The following is a 13,626-nucleotide window of genomic DNA, read 5'->3' on the forward strand; positions in this document are numbered from 1 at the left end:
TTGTTTGATAAATACTGGCCGGAATACTGTGGATAGCCCACTTGCTCTTCTTCGAAATAGTGCTATGGGATCTTTTACGTCCACCTGAGAGGGCAGACTGGGCCTTGGTTTGACATCTCATCTGAAAGACAGCGCCTCTGACAGTGCAGCTCTCCCTCAGTATTGGACTGGGGTGTCAGCCTTGATTTTTGTGCTCAAGTTGTAGTGTGTGTTACACTCACAATACACGAGCCTTCAGTTAGAATGAGAGTTATGAGGTACAGATGTTTCTGTTGGGTTGTTGGGTTTGTATTAGTCATGATGTAGAGCATTCTAGAGAAAGTCTTAGACTCAGGTAAACGTTCACTGACAATTCTTTATCATTTACAGTTACTATATATATTCACCATAAGCCACATAAGATAACATCTTTCGTGCTGCTATACCTTCTTCTTCTCAAGCTTATCTCCTGTGAATTACATCATCACTCGAACAATGGGAAGGATCTCTCTCACTGTCTTTGGTATTAACCCTTTACATCCTTATACTACAGTGTCCAGGATCAGCTGAGGCAGACAGAGAGGTTTCTCAGAATGAAGAATGGAGACTTCCAATTCCAATGTTTGCAGCTGGCAATTATTTTTTACTGTGGTTATTTTGGGCATTTTGTCTTGGAATTCTGATTTTATTTTTATTTGTTTCATGTGATGTGGGTGTCGCTGGCTAGCGCAGCATTCATTGCCCATCCCTAATTGCCCTTGAGAAGGTGGTGCTGAGCTGCCTTCTTGAACTGCTGCAGTCCTTGTAGTTACACCAACAGTGCTGTTAAGAAGGGAGTTCAGGATTTTGACCCAGCGATAGTGAAGAATGGAGATATAGTTCCAAGTCAGGATAATGCAGGTGCTGGTGTTCCCATGCATCTGCTGCCCTTGACCTCTTAGGTGGTAGAGGTCGCGGGTTTGGAAGGTGCTGTCGAAGGAGCTTTGGTGAGTAGCTGCAGTGCACCTTGCAGATGGTACACACTACTGCCACTGTGCGTTGGTGGTGGAGCTCATGAAGGTTGAAGATGATGGATCTGGTGCCAATCAAGGGAGCTGCTTTGTCCTGGATGGTGTTGAGCTTCTTGAGTGTTGTTGGAGCTGCAGCCTTCCAGGCAAGTGGAGAGTATTCCATCACACTCCTGACTTGTGCCTTGTAGCTGGTGGACAGGCTTTGGGGAGTCAGGAGGTGAGTTACTCACCACAGGATTTCTAGCATCTGACCTGCTCTTGTCGCCAGAGTATTTATGCAGCTGGTCCAGTTCAGCTTCTGGCCAATGGAACTCCCAGGAAGTTGATAGTGGGGGATTCAGCAGTGATAATCAAGGGGACATGGTTTTCTCTTGTTTGAGACAGTCATCGCTTCGCTTGGCACTTGTGTGGTGCAAATGTTACTTGCCATTTATTAGCCCAAGCGTGGAGGTTGTCCAGGTATTGCTGCATATGGACATGGGCTGTTTCAGCATCTGAGGACTTGTGAATGGTGCTGAACATTGTGCAATCATAAGTGAACATCCCTACTCCTGACCTTATGATGAAGGGAAGGTGATTTATGAAGCAGTTGAAGATGGTTGGACCTCGGACACTGCCCTGAGGAATTCCTGCAATGATGTCCTGCAATGGAGATGATTGACGTCCAAAAACCACAACCATCTTCCTTTGTGCTAGGTATGATTCCAACCAGCAGCATGTTTTCCCTCGGATTCCCATTTCCTCCATTTTTATGGTCAGAAAAGAATGGAACTGGTTCCATTTTTCTGTCAAACATAAATGCTTGCTCTGTCTCAGTGAGTTTACCAACAGTCCAGTTGAGAAATACAGACCAGGAATTTCATAGCTCGCTCCAGGCTGCGCTGAATTATCTCAGGGTCAATTTTCTGAGGCTCTTTCCCACTGTAGAACCTCACACACAGGATATAAAGGAAGGCCTTAACTCCGGCAACAGGAATAATCAATGGTGACAGAACATAAAGAGCAAACCCTGAGGCACTTACCACTCGGCTCCTGATAATATGGGACTAAAACCTGGGGCCTGTTTTGATATAACAAAGCACATATCCAGTTCTCTTTGCCTCTGTCAGCTTTCTGAATAATCAGTCTCAATGATTTCTCTTCCCCATTCCATCCATTCAATGGTTTTTCTTCAACAGTTTTGCCATCACTGTTAATCCAAACAAGTCTCATTGATTCAGTGACATCAGAGACAGAGCAGGTCAGGGTAACAGTGTCTCCCTCAGTCACTGCATCAGGTGGTTCAGCTGTGACTGTGGAAACAAGAAAATCATTTAGATTTTAAACAATAACATGATCATTGAAAACCATGGAAACATTCTGTCTCCTACCTTTAACTGTGATTAGTTTAATGGTCACATATTTATTTGATCCCAGAGAACATGTGTAAATTCCTGAATCTTCAAACAATACAGGGACAATCCTCACATTGAAGTTCTTGCCATTAAAATTTGCCATTGTGAGAACCAGTCGACTCCTGAAGTAAGTCCTGTTTATATTGATGAGCTGAGATTTCCCTGCATTTGCTATTTGATTCTCCTGATTTTGACGATGATGTGACCTCCAGCTCCATGCAGCAGAGTTGTAAGAGTAAACAGAATAAAAATAACAAATCAGGTTGAGTTCACTGTGATCTGTGCCTGACCGATAAATTGTGTAACTCTTCCCATATAAATCTGTGGCAGAAAGACAGAGAACAATGTGTTAGAATTTTACAATAACTGACGTGAAGAGAAAAGCCAGAATAATGAATGGCCTTAACTATATGACATTATTTTGTGCTTTGATCATCATAACTTCGTTTCATCAAGTTTTTGTCAAAGCTATGAATTGTTTAAACATTGAAAACTTCATTGAATTCAATACCCAAAAGCAACAACATTTTGTGAAAATAAAATCTTTTTGTGTTTTAATTTGACATTGTCTTTGAGCCAGGAATGACACCATGACATCACATACCCAATATTGTGAGGCTCGGTCAGTAACATGGAGCCCTGCTGCTGGTGGCGGCGACTGCAGCTTTGCCCATACACAGTTTCCCTCAGCCAAGTGCAATCCATATTTATATCTCACCCATGTAAAATGGGTATATGCCTGCTCCATGGGCCTGACCCACTTTCACACAATCCATAAAACATGGTCGCTGCTGTTTGAGTTGGGGAAACTTGTAGGTTTTTTCACACTTGACACGGTCGCCTCTTACATCTAATATTTTGTACAGTCTTTATACCTCTGCACTTTCTACATGTTATTTCTTTATCTCTATTTCTACTAAGGCTTCTGAATCTCCTCAGCCAGACTAACCCAGAGTCAGTTTAATTGCTGCTGAAATACAACTTCACAGCTGACAAAATTGGAAGGTTGGAAATCTTTCCTTATTGTCCAGGGAACAATCATGATGCTTTCTGACAGAAACATGGGGTAATTTGTCTTTGTGCGATAGTGTAAATGGGTAATAATAAATTGGCAGCACATTTCACAGAGATGACTCACTATTGCACATGGTTAAAGTTTCCTGTCTGCTATTCTCCAGAAAGCCTGCTGTTGAAGGATGATGCTGGAGCCCATCTTTACTCAGTCTTGCATTAATTTTACAAAGAAAAATGATTACAAACATGCAGCTCCTCACTCAAACCTTCACCCAGTTTCAGTCAGTATCTCCTTATATATACACTCAGGTAAGGCCCTAATTAACACCCTCCACATGCATATGATTAAACACAATTAACACACATTCAGTCCCACACTAAATCCGACTCGCCCAACCTCAATGACATACACAGGCTCTCTGACCCTCACAATCAAATTTAAAATCCTCATCATCATTGACAAATCACTCCACAGCCTCACGCCAATTTATCCCAGCAACTTCCTGCAAGATAATCTCCTTTCACATTCACTGTCTTCCTCTCACTGTCCCCTCTCTCTATTCAACCATTGATGGCAAAAAACCTTCTGTTTCCTCAGCCTGAACCTCTGGTACTCCCTCCCTAAACCCCCTCCACTCAGTTTTTCCCCCTCTTCCTCATCCAAAGCCCCACTCCCAGCCTCTGTCATTTCCCACTGCCACCATCTCTCCTCTACATTCCCATTATTTTCATCCTCCCCTCTCCCATCCATGGACATTGATTCCCTGCCCTTCCCTCTTCCCTTAGTCCTGCTCCCAGCTCTGTGCTAATTTGAAGGTGAGAGTGTGCAGCAGCTGGAATCACTTCAAATAACAGCAGAACTCGGTTGGATGTGGCATTGAGGGGAGAGAGGCAAGTTATTTGTTCAATGTTGATATGTGCACCAGATCATCACATGTTGACTCAAAGCATGAAGTGCTGATAATTGACTGTAACCCACTCTATACATAACAGTTTTATATTAGTAACACTTTAATATTCACTGTTAGGAAACTTAACTTACATTGAGTCACAGAAAAATCTGCTTTTCCTGTGAAAATAATAGAACCATTTTCCTGCACTTCACAAACATACGACTTCTCATCCTTAACTGCAACATGTTTGATTATCAGATAGACTGTGTTATTTAGTTGGATCTGATCAGTTTTCCTCCTGTTCTGCTCAGATGTGTCTCTCTGTTTCCAATGAAGACTGACTGTATCTGAGAGTTTGGAGATGGTACAGCTGAGAGTAACATCACTGCCCACCTCAGGCTGCTGTGAACTTGACTCAACTGTGGAAAACAGATCAATGAGATTTAGCGTAAGTCGTGACATGTACAATCTAATGATTAGGTTCAAACTGACCTGAGGATGTGCCCATCATCAACACTTGTACCTCGCTGCAGTAAAGACTCCCGTCAGATTATACACAACTGCATCTTATCAGTAAAATAGCACAGTGGAGATAAAAAAAAATTCTCCATTCTCCTCCACCTGCTGGAGTGTCAAGGGTCAAGTCAAGCTTACATAGATTGGATGGTATTTGTGGATGCCTGTACAACAATGGACAGGTGGTAGAAACTCACTGGAAGTGGGTGTGATGAAAATGAAAATGCAGTCCCCGTGTTATCTGACATGGGGAAGGCTCCAGTCCTACCCTGTACTCAATCGGAATAGAACATTTCTGTAGGACCACCCAAAACATGCACTGGGAGCCTGTGCAGAAAATCGAGAGCAAACGTCTTCACAGCCTGAGGAGTTATTTAAATTAGTAGGTTTCTAAAATGCTCTTGAGCAGGTCTCCAACCATTGAGCTTCCATGAGGAATGGCACTTCAGGAGAGGCTTGTTCTAAAAATTCCCACCCTGACTTGTATTCCTACCTGCAACATGACAAGTAAAAATCAAATCTTCAGCAGGGACGTTATTTCTAATGCAGGCCAAATAAATGATGGCAAACAACCATCTGGTGCTTGAATCATGTGACCTTCCCCATGTACCGCACCATTTGTACCATGAGCAACACTAAAAATGTAAATGACTTGACTTTCTATTTTGGTCAATGCTTTCTGGTGCAGTTTGGACCAACACCTCAGGAGCAATGGTCTGGAGCTGGTATAGTGGCAGCATAGTGGCGCAGTGGTTAGCACCGCAGCCTCACAGCTCCAGCGACCGGTTTCAATTCTGGGTACTGCCTGTGTGGAGTTTGCAAGTTCTCCCTGTGTCTGCGTGGGTTTCCTCCGGGTGCTCCAGTTTCCTCCCACATGCCAAAGACTTGCAGGTTGATAGGTAAATTGGCCATTATAAATTGCCCCTAGTATAGGTAGGGAAATATATAGGGACAGGTGGGAATATGGAATTAGTGTAGGATTAGTATAAAAATGGGTGGTTGATGGTTGGCACAGACTCGGTGGGCCGAAGGGCCTGTTTCAGTGCTGTATCTCTACATACATAGCCAGGATCAAATTTTGGTGACTAGGACACATCAGAATTGGACTGTATTTTGTATCAATTTAATTTGACAGTGAACTTAACCTCATTTAGATGTTAAATACATCACCAACCAGCATGTGCAGCTGTTTATTAATATCGTTTGTTGTCAGAATCTAAGACTTTGGTTCATTTATACAGAAGGTTACTAAAAAGTACAAGTTCCACAGATGCTTGACTTTCTTTGGGACCTTAAATAAGTGACACATCAAACAGATTCACTGCATTACAATCAGGAGCAGTGATACTGGCCAATCGTATACCTGTCCCATAGTGCTGAGGTTTATTACTACATGTGACCTATTGATTTGTTGACGGAATTCAGTACATCTTACAGAGAGTGCACCAGTATACAGACCATAATACTCTCTGTGGGGTAGATTCCTCAGTTTGCTATTTCTGGTGAAATTGTCAAAATGTTTTTACTCATATTGACCATTTCAGGAGAAACAATAAACACAATTTTCCCCTGGTTGTTTTCATGAGAGATGCAATCTGCACTGGGTGATATAAATCTCATATGATTCTTGCAATCTCTCAGCATTACACATGAAATTATTTAGAGAGAATCATATTATTGAACATATTCTAGACTTTGTTCCACTCACCTTTGATCCCAAATATTTCATACAGTTTCAGGATTTTTTTACTGGGCTGTGTTTGAGTCAGGATGAACAATCCAGCAAGTTTAAATGAGGGTTTTCTAAATCTCAGGTTAAAGGTACCATAATCCTGGTCTATCTTCCAGTACAAGTCACTGTTTATAAAGTATCCACTCAATTGTGCTGTCCACCAGCCTGAACTACTTTTGTGAAAAGTACCCAGCTGCTGGATTTCTTGCCCTGAGTGTGGTTTCCATTCCCAGACAACACGGAGAATTTCAGGATTGTCTGGTCCTTTTAATGAAATGTCATCGCCCTCACCCAAAAAATAAAGATTAATTGGGTTGCCTGTTAGAAAGAGGAACAATGTAAGTATTTTCATATCTAATCTCACGTTCTTAATTCAGTGTTTGTAAAGATTAACATTCTTAATCTATTTCCAGTCACACTTTAATATCAGGGCACTCACTGGGCAGTCCTGCTTCTATTGCTGTCTTTCAGTGAGGCAGTGAACCTGGAGTGCTGTTGAGGCTCTTTCATGGTACTTTGAACAGCTGGACCCCCACCCTGTGCCCCTGCATCATCCAGCAAAGAATGCACGGTCTCATGACTCTCCTGCACCTTCCACCAGCGCAGATAATTTCACCTCAGTGGGTATGAGTTTGGTCTTGGAATCAAGGTCACAAGCTGGTGAAAGCACTCCACACTCACCTGAGCAACTGGCTGAGGCCGGGACAGCCGAGGCCACTGACAGTCTGAGGACTCTGGGTGATCAGGCCCATGCTAAGCCCCAGGCTGATGACAAGCCTCTGGTGTTGACAGCACAGGGCATGCTGGAGTTGCAGAGAGAGGTAAGGCAACATCTAGTGGAGCTGCCAGAGGCAATGCACAGCCATGAGCAGATGATGGAGGATTCCATCCATGCCTTGAGTGCTCCATGTCTCAGGCCTGTGAGTTCACGGCTTCCTCCATTGAGAGGTTGGCAACCCTCATGGGGAGCCAGATTCCACCGATGTGCACAGGCCTGCACACTATCACTATGGCCATGACCGCAATGCAGCATTGGCAAGGCAAGAGCAGGACAAGGTGCCTGGAGTCTTCTGCAGGTTCTCGTCCTTCTCTGGGCAGCAGGGTGGTTCAAGTGAGCCTTGAAAGGGAGGAAGAGAAGCTGACCTCCACATGTGGGGGCTTCCCTCAGGGCAGAGTGTGGACAGCTCTTCCTCAGTCCCTCAATCAGTAGGCCCAGCTCCAGTAGCCGTGATGCCTGAGGAGAGTCCTATACCTGTGCAGGAAACTTTCAGGCAGCAGGGGCCCTTCAGGCCTCAGGCAGCCAGAGGACAGCTGTCGAAGTCATCCCAGGCCAAGCGGCAGCCCGATCGGCAACACACTTCTAATGGCCTTACTAAATTCCACCCACTATTATAACAGAAAACAGAACAATTCTATTAGACATTGAGTTTCTCTGTTACTACCAAAAAATCAAAATAAAAAGAGAGGACATGGTTAAATCCATGTTGCAGAAAAGAATGACTTCAAATCTCATTGTGATTCCTGGTCTACAGGGCACATTATCAGGTTGAACTGGAGTGAACGGGAGAGAAAGTGGTGCAGGATGCGGTTATGTTGTGTCTCCCCCCCCACCCGCCCATTTGTCTCGAGATGGGGTTTCCTAAGGTGGGAGGGGATCAGACAGTTCCAGTGTCCTCTCTCCCCGAGTCTGAAATGAGGGAGAGAGAAACCAGCTCTTGGAATCTGACTTCTAATCTCTTTCTGGGCTTTGCCTTATCTGTGAAGGTGATAACTGTGGCTGTGAAGGAGTTTGCAAGTTCTCCCTGTGTCTGCGTGGGTTTCCTCCGGGTGCTCCGGTTTCCTCCCACATGCCAAAGACTTGCTGGTTGATAGGTAAATTGGCCATTAGCAATTGCCCCTAGTATAGGTAGGTGGTAGGAAAATATAGGGACAGGTGGGGTTGTGGTAGGAATATGGAATTAGTGTAGGATTAGTATAAATGGGTGGTTGGTGGTCGGCACAGACTCGGTGGGCCGAAGGGCCTGTTTCAGTGCTGTATCTCTAAACTAAACTAATGCACTTCACGTTAATGCATTCGAATATTTCCAAGTGGCCTCTGGTGACATTGGTCATATTGTTCAGTCAATTGTTCGTCATTCACTGGACTGTATTTCCACTTTGAAATCATCATCTGCCTTTATTTTAAGGGTAAGACTAAATTAATAAAATCCTCATGATAACCATTTTATCCATACTTTCACATGGGATTTTTCTAAAGCAGTAAATCCCATTGTCTGTGAGCTTTGATAAAATAACAACTCACATCACAATTACTAGAAACACAATGGCTCTGTACACATTGTATTCACAATGAAGTTTAAACACATTTGGACACAAAACCAAGATGTGACCCAATGTGAGGATCAGCAACAAACCTTCAAACCTTTTCAAATTAACATTTATCCAAACAGTAACTTTTACGACAAAAGCAAAAGACTGCAGATGCTGGAAATCTGAACTAAAAAGAGAAAATGCTGGAAACGCTCAGCAGATCAAGTAGCATCTGTGGAGAGCGAAACAGTTCAGGTCGATGACCTTTCATCAGTTTTGACAGACCCGCTGAGTCTTTCCAGCATTCTCTGCAGATATTATAAGGTGCACAGGCTCGAACAACAAAGGATTCTCAACTATCCCTAATTTTACAAAAACAATTATTCACGTTTAAAATAAAAACAAGAAATGCTGGAAATACTCAGCAAGTCTGGCAGCATCGGTGGAGAGAGAAGCAGAGTTAACGTTTCAGGTCAGTGACCCATCATCAGACTCATCATATTGACATTTGACTACTGTTATACATTTGAAACCGTTCTGTACCACATACAATCTGTTGACTTTTGAATGATTCAATGTTAAATACAATGGAATACATAATGGCTCCACAGAGTGAATGAGACACTTTGAAATATGACATCCAGCTGTGTGATGGCAGGTTGTTAGCAAGAGTAGATTCATAGACAGATAGAGGGATAGATAGATAGATAGATAGAAGGAGATGAAGAACAATGAGAAATATGCTCACAGTTTTCATTTTATTCAGTTGTTCCATGATCGGAATATACAAAGTGAAAAACACATTGTCTTTAAAGGAGCAGGGACTTGAAAATAAAAGCCTTTGTTCCTTTTGCAATAGAAGCTGCATGAATTCATTAAACCCTGTGATATAGTAAAACAATATGACTGTGATTGGTGGAAATAAGACACTTACTTTGTGTGAAAACAGACGGAATTAGAAACACCAAGAAAATGAACATCAAATCAGTTGGCATTTTGCTGCAGATTCAGTCTTTTCCCTGTAAGAAATATACATATAGTTATAGATATATATCATGTATCTTTAAATCCAATATATACCACCAGAAAATCACCTGACATAAAACTGAGGCATATTTCTTCAATGTGTTTAACACGACATTCTTTTGAGGAAAAGAAATAAGCTAAAACAACTTGATAAATTATTTCCTTATTCAAACATAGAACTGTAAAATGGACAATAAACATCTTTTGTAAAGTGCTCCGCCTCTTCCTGTGATAAATGTATTTAAAATTACTCATCCTAGATTATGATGGACCATGTATAATGTACCCCTTATCCACCAGTCACATTGACTTTCCAACTGAAAATGAATGAATTGAATTAGGTAGAAAACGAGGAATTTAATTACCTGTTTTCGGAAGAGTGGACAAAATGTAAACTTACGAAAGATCTCTTCACTCAAATTTTCACTTACACCTAGGTAAATAAAACTAATCAGAAAACTTAGGAATTTAAATAACTGAGTATGAATTAACAGCAATCAATATTTTGTCCTCAACTGCTGCTACACATATTGAGAATATTGTTACAATAATATGCTTTCAAAGGCATTATCAATGCAGAATCACCTATGATCAACATCATGGGGGAGACACTATTGACCAGAAACTCAACTGTACCAGGAATATAAATGTCGTGGCTGGTGAAGAAGGTCAGAGGCCGGGTGCACTGTGGCAAGTGCCTCCCCAATATCTTTCCACCGAAGTCAGGCATCTGATGGAATACTATCTGGGTGTAAGGATGGTTGCATTTGCAACAACACTCAAGAACAACATCTCCCATCAGTTCTTGTAGGTTTGCTGTATGCTCTGATATGTGAGACGTGAAAGAACACATGTACTGGATCAAGCCAAGAACATTTCTCAGCTCCTTCTTGTCATTGGAGCTTCCATCTCAGAAATAGCTGTGACTTTTTCAGGACTCGGCTATCAGATGTGTAAACCATTCCAAAGAACTGACATTCTGTCACTTTCACAGTGCATTTATTTGCGATTAGCTTGATCCCATCTTTCTTAGTTTCCTCCATGGTTTCATGTAGATGGCAGTTATGGTCTTTTTATCTCCACCATAGATCTGGATATCATGAGCTTTGCTGATTGCTCCTTTGCATCCCTGTATATCTTGTCTATTTTCTGCTGGAACACATCCTGGCTCACTTCAAGGCCAAGAGGTAAACACAGGAATTTGTACGTCCAAAGGGTGTGTTGAATGTTGTCAACAGCGAATATTCCTCATCAAGCTTCACGTTCCACTAGCCATTTCCGGCGTCTAGCTTTCTTTTATTTCACATTTCCCCTGTTGCTCTGCCTCTAGTAATTCCTTTACCATCTACTTTCTTTGTTTTGCACATCTTTTCCTGGTGATTGGGCTTGTCACAAGCTCTGCACTTTGATTTGTACGCAGGACATTTCTTTCTGTCTGTGAACTCATGTCGCCATCCATTTCTCATAGAGAGATACTGCACCGAAACAGGCCCTTCAGCCCACTGAGTCTGCGTTGACTATCAACCACCCATTTGTACTAATCCTACATTAATCCCATTTTTCCCTGCTCACATCCCCATAGAACATAGAACATAGAACACAGAGCAGTACAGCACAGTACAGGCCCTTCAGCACATGATGTTGTGCCGAACCTTTAACCTACTCTCGGAACAAACTACCTACATACCCTTCATTCTACGATCATCCATGTACCTATCCAAGAGTCGCTTAAATGTCCCTAATGTACCTGATTCTACTACCACCGCTGGCAGTACATTCCACGCACCCACCACTCTCTGGTAAAGAACCTACCTCTGACATCTTCCCGAAACCTTCCTCCAATCACCTTAAAATTATGCCCCCTGGTGATAGCCCTTTCCACCCTGGGAAAAAGTCTCTGACTATCCACTCTATCTATGCCTCTCATCATCTTGTACCCCTCTATCAAGACACCTCTCATCCTTCTTCGCTCCAATGAGAAAAGCCCTAGCTCCCTCAACCTTTCTTCGTAAGACATGCCCTCCAGTCCAGGCAGCATCCTGGTAAATCTCCTCTGCACCCTCTCTAAAGCTTCCACATCCTTCCTATAATGAGGCGACCAGAACTGAACACAATATTCAAAGTGTGGTCGAACCAGGGCTTTATAGAGCTGCAGCATAACCTCACGGCTCTTAAACTCAATCCTCCTGTTAATGAAAGCCAACACACCATACGCCTTCTTAACAACCCTGTCAACTTGGGTGGCAACTTTGAGCGATCTATGGACATGGACCCCAAGATCCCTCTGTTCCTCCACACTACCAAGAATCCTGTCTTTAAGCCTGTATTCTGCATTCAAATGCGACCTTCCAAAATGAATCACTTCACACTTTTCCAGGTTGAACTCCATCTGCCACTTCTCAGCCCAGCTCTGCATCCTATCAATGTCCCGTTGCAACCTACAACAGACTTCCACACTATCCACAACTCCAGCAACCTTTGTGTCATCAGCAAACTTGCTAACCCAGCCTTCCACTTCCTCATCCAAGTCATTTATAAAAATCACAAAGAGCAGAGGTCTCAGAACAGATCCCTGCGGAACACCACTGGTCACCGAGCTCCAGGCTGAATACTTTCCATCTACTACCACCCTCTGTCTTCTATGGGCCAGCCAATTCTGTATCCAGACAGCCAAATTTCCCTGTATCCCATGCCTCCTTACTTTCTGAATGAGCCTACCATGGGGAACCTTATCAAACGCCTTGCTAAAATCTATATACACCACATCCACTGCTCTTCCTTCATCAACGTGTTTTGTCACATCGTCAAAGAATTCAATAAGGCTTGTGAGGCATGAACTGCCCCTCACAAAGCCATGCTGACTGTCTCTAATCAAACTATGCTTTTCCAAATAATCATAAACCCTGATTCTCAGAATCCTCTCCAATAATTTGCCCACTACCGACGTATGACTGACTGGTCTATAATTCCCAGGGTTATCCCTATTCCCTTTCTTGAACAAGGGAATAACATTTGCCACCCTCCAATCATCCGGTACCACTCCAGTGGACAGTGAGGACGCAAAGATCATCGCCAAAGGCGCGGCAATCTCTTCCCTCGCTTCCCGTAATATCCTTGGGTATATCCCGTCTGACCCCGGGGACTTATCTGTCCTCATGTCTTTCAAAATTTCCAGCACATCCTCCCTCTTAACATCAACCTGTTCGAGCATATCAGCCTGTTTCACGCTGTCCTCACAAACAACCAGGTCCCTCTCACTAGTGAATACTGAAGCAAAGTATTCATTTCGGACCTCCCCCACCTCCTCCGACTCCAGGCACAAGTTCCCTCCACTATCCCTGATTGGCCCTACCCTCATTCAGGCCATCCCCTTGTTCCTCACATAAGTGTAGAACACCTTGGGATTTTCCTTAATCCTACCCGCCAAGACCTTCTAGCTCTCCTAAGTCCATTCTTCAGTTCCTTCCTGGCTACCTTGGAACCCTCTAGCGCCCTGTCTGATCCTTGCTTCCTCAACCTTAAGTAAGCTTCCTTCTTCCTCTTGACTAGCTGTTCCACATCTCTTGTCATCCAAGGTTCCTTCACCCTACCATCCCTTCCTTGCCTCATCGGGACAAACCTATCCAGCAGTCGCAGCAAGTGCTCCCTAAACAACCTTCACATTTCTGTCGTGCATTTCCCTGAGAACGTCTGTTCCCAATTTATGCTCCCCATATCCTGCCTAATATCATTGTAATTTCCCCTCCCCCAAT

General features: G+C 43.2%; 1 protein-coding gene across 6 annotated transcripts in view; it reads right to left on the bottom strand.

Moving 5' to 3' along the window:
* The window catches only part of LOC137376022 (uncharacterized), a 53,337-nt gene that overhangs the window by 30,040 nt on the left and 9,671 nt on the right, over positions 1 to 13,626 (bottom strand). For 4 of the 6 annotated variants that reach the window (XR_010976123.1, XM_068043961.1, XM_068043963.1 and 1 more), the window contains exons 2-6: positions 9,783 to 9,867; positions 6,515 to 6,856; positions 4,440 to 4,709; positions 2,360 to 2,704; positions 2,012 to 2,281 (exon numbers count right to left, since the gene is read on the bottom strand). Coding sequence is in view for 5 of the 6 variants with exons in the window: in XM_068043961.1 (XP_067900062.1) it covers positions 2,012 to 2,281; positions 2,360 to 2,704; positions 4,440 to 4,709; positions 6,515 to 6,856; positions 9,783 to 9,843 (1,288 nt within the window). In the remaining variant the exon portion in view is untranslated. Of the gene's footprint in view, positions 1 to 2,011; positions 2,282 to 2,359; positions 2,705 to 4,439; positions 4,710 to 6,514; positions 6,857 to 9,782; positions 9,868 to 10,239; positions 10,257 to 13,626 lie in introns of those variants that run through there. The other 2 variants (XM_068043962.1, XM_068043965.1) reach the window with 2 other exon arrangements.

This window comes from Heterodontus francisci, chromosome 12 (assembly GCF_036365525.1).
Source record: "Heterodontus francisci isolate sHetFra1 chromosome 12, sHetFra1.hap1, whole genome shotgun sequence".
NCBI lineage: Eukaryota > Metazoa > Chordata > Chondrichthyes > Heterodontiformes > Heterodontidae > Heterodontus > Heterodontus francisci.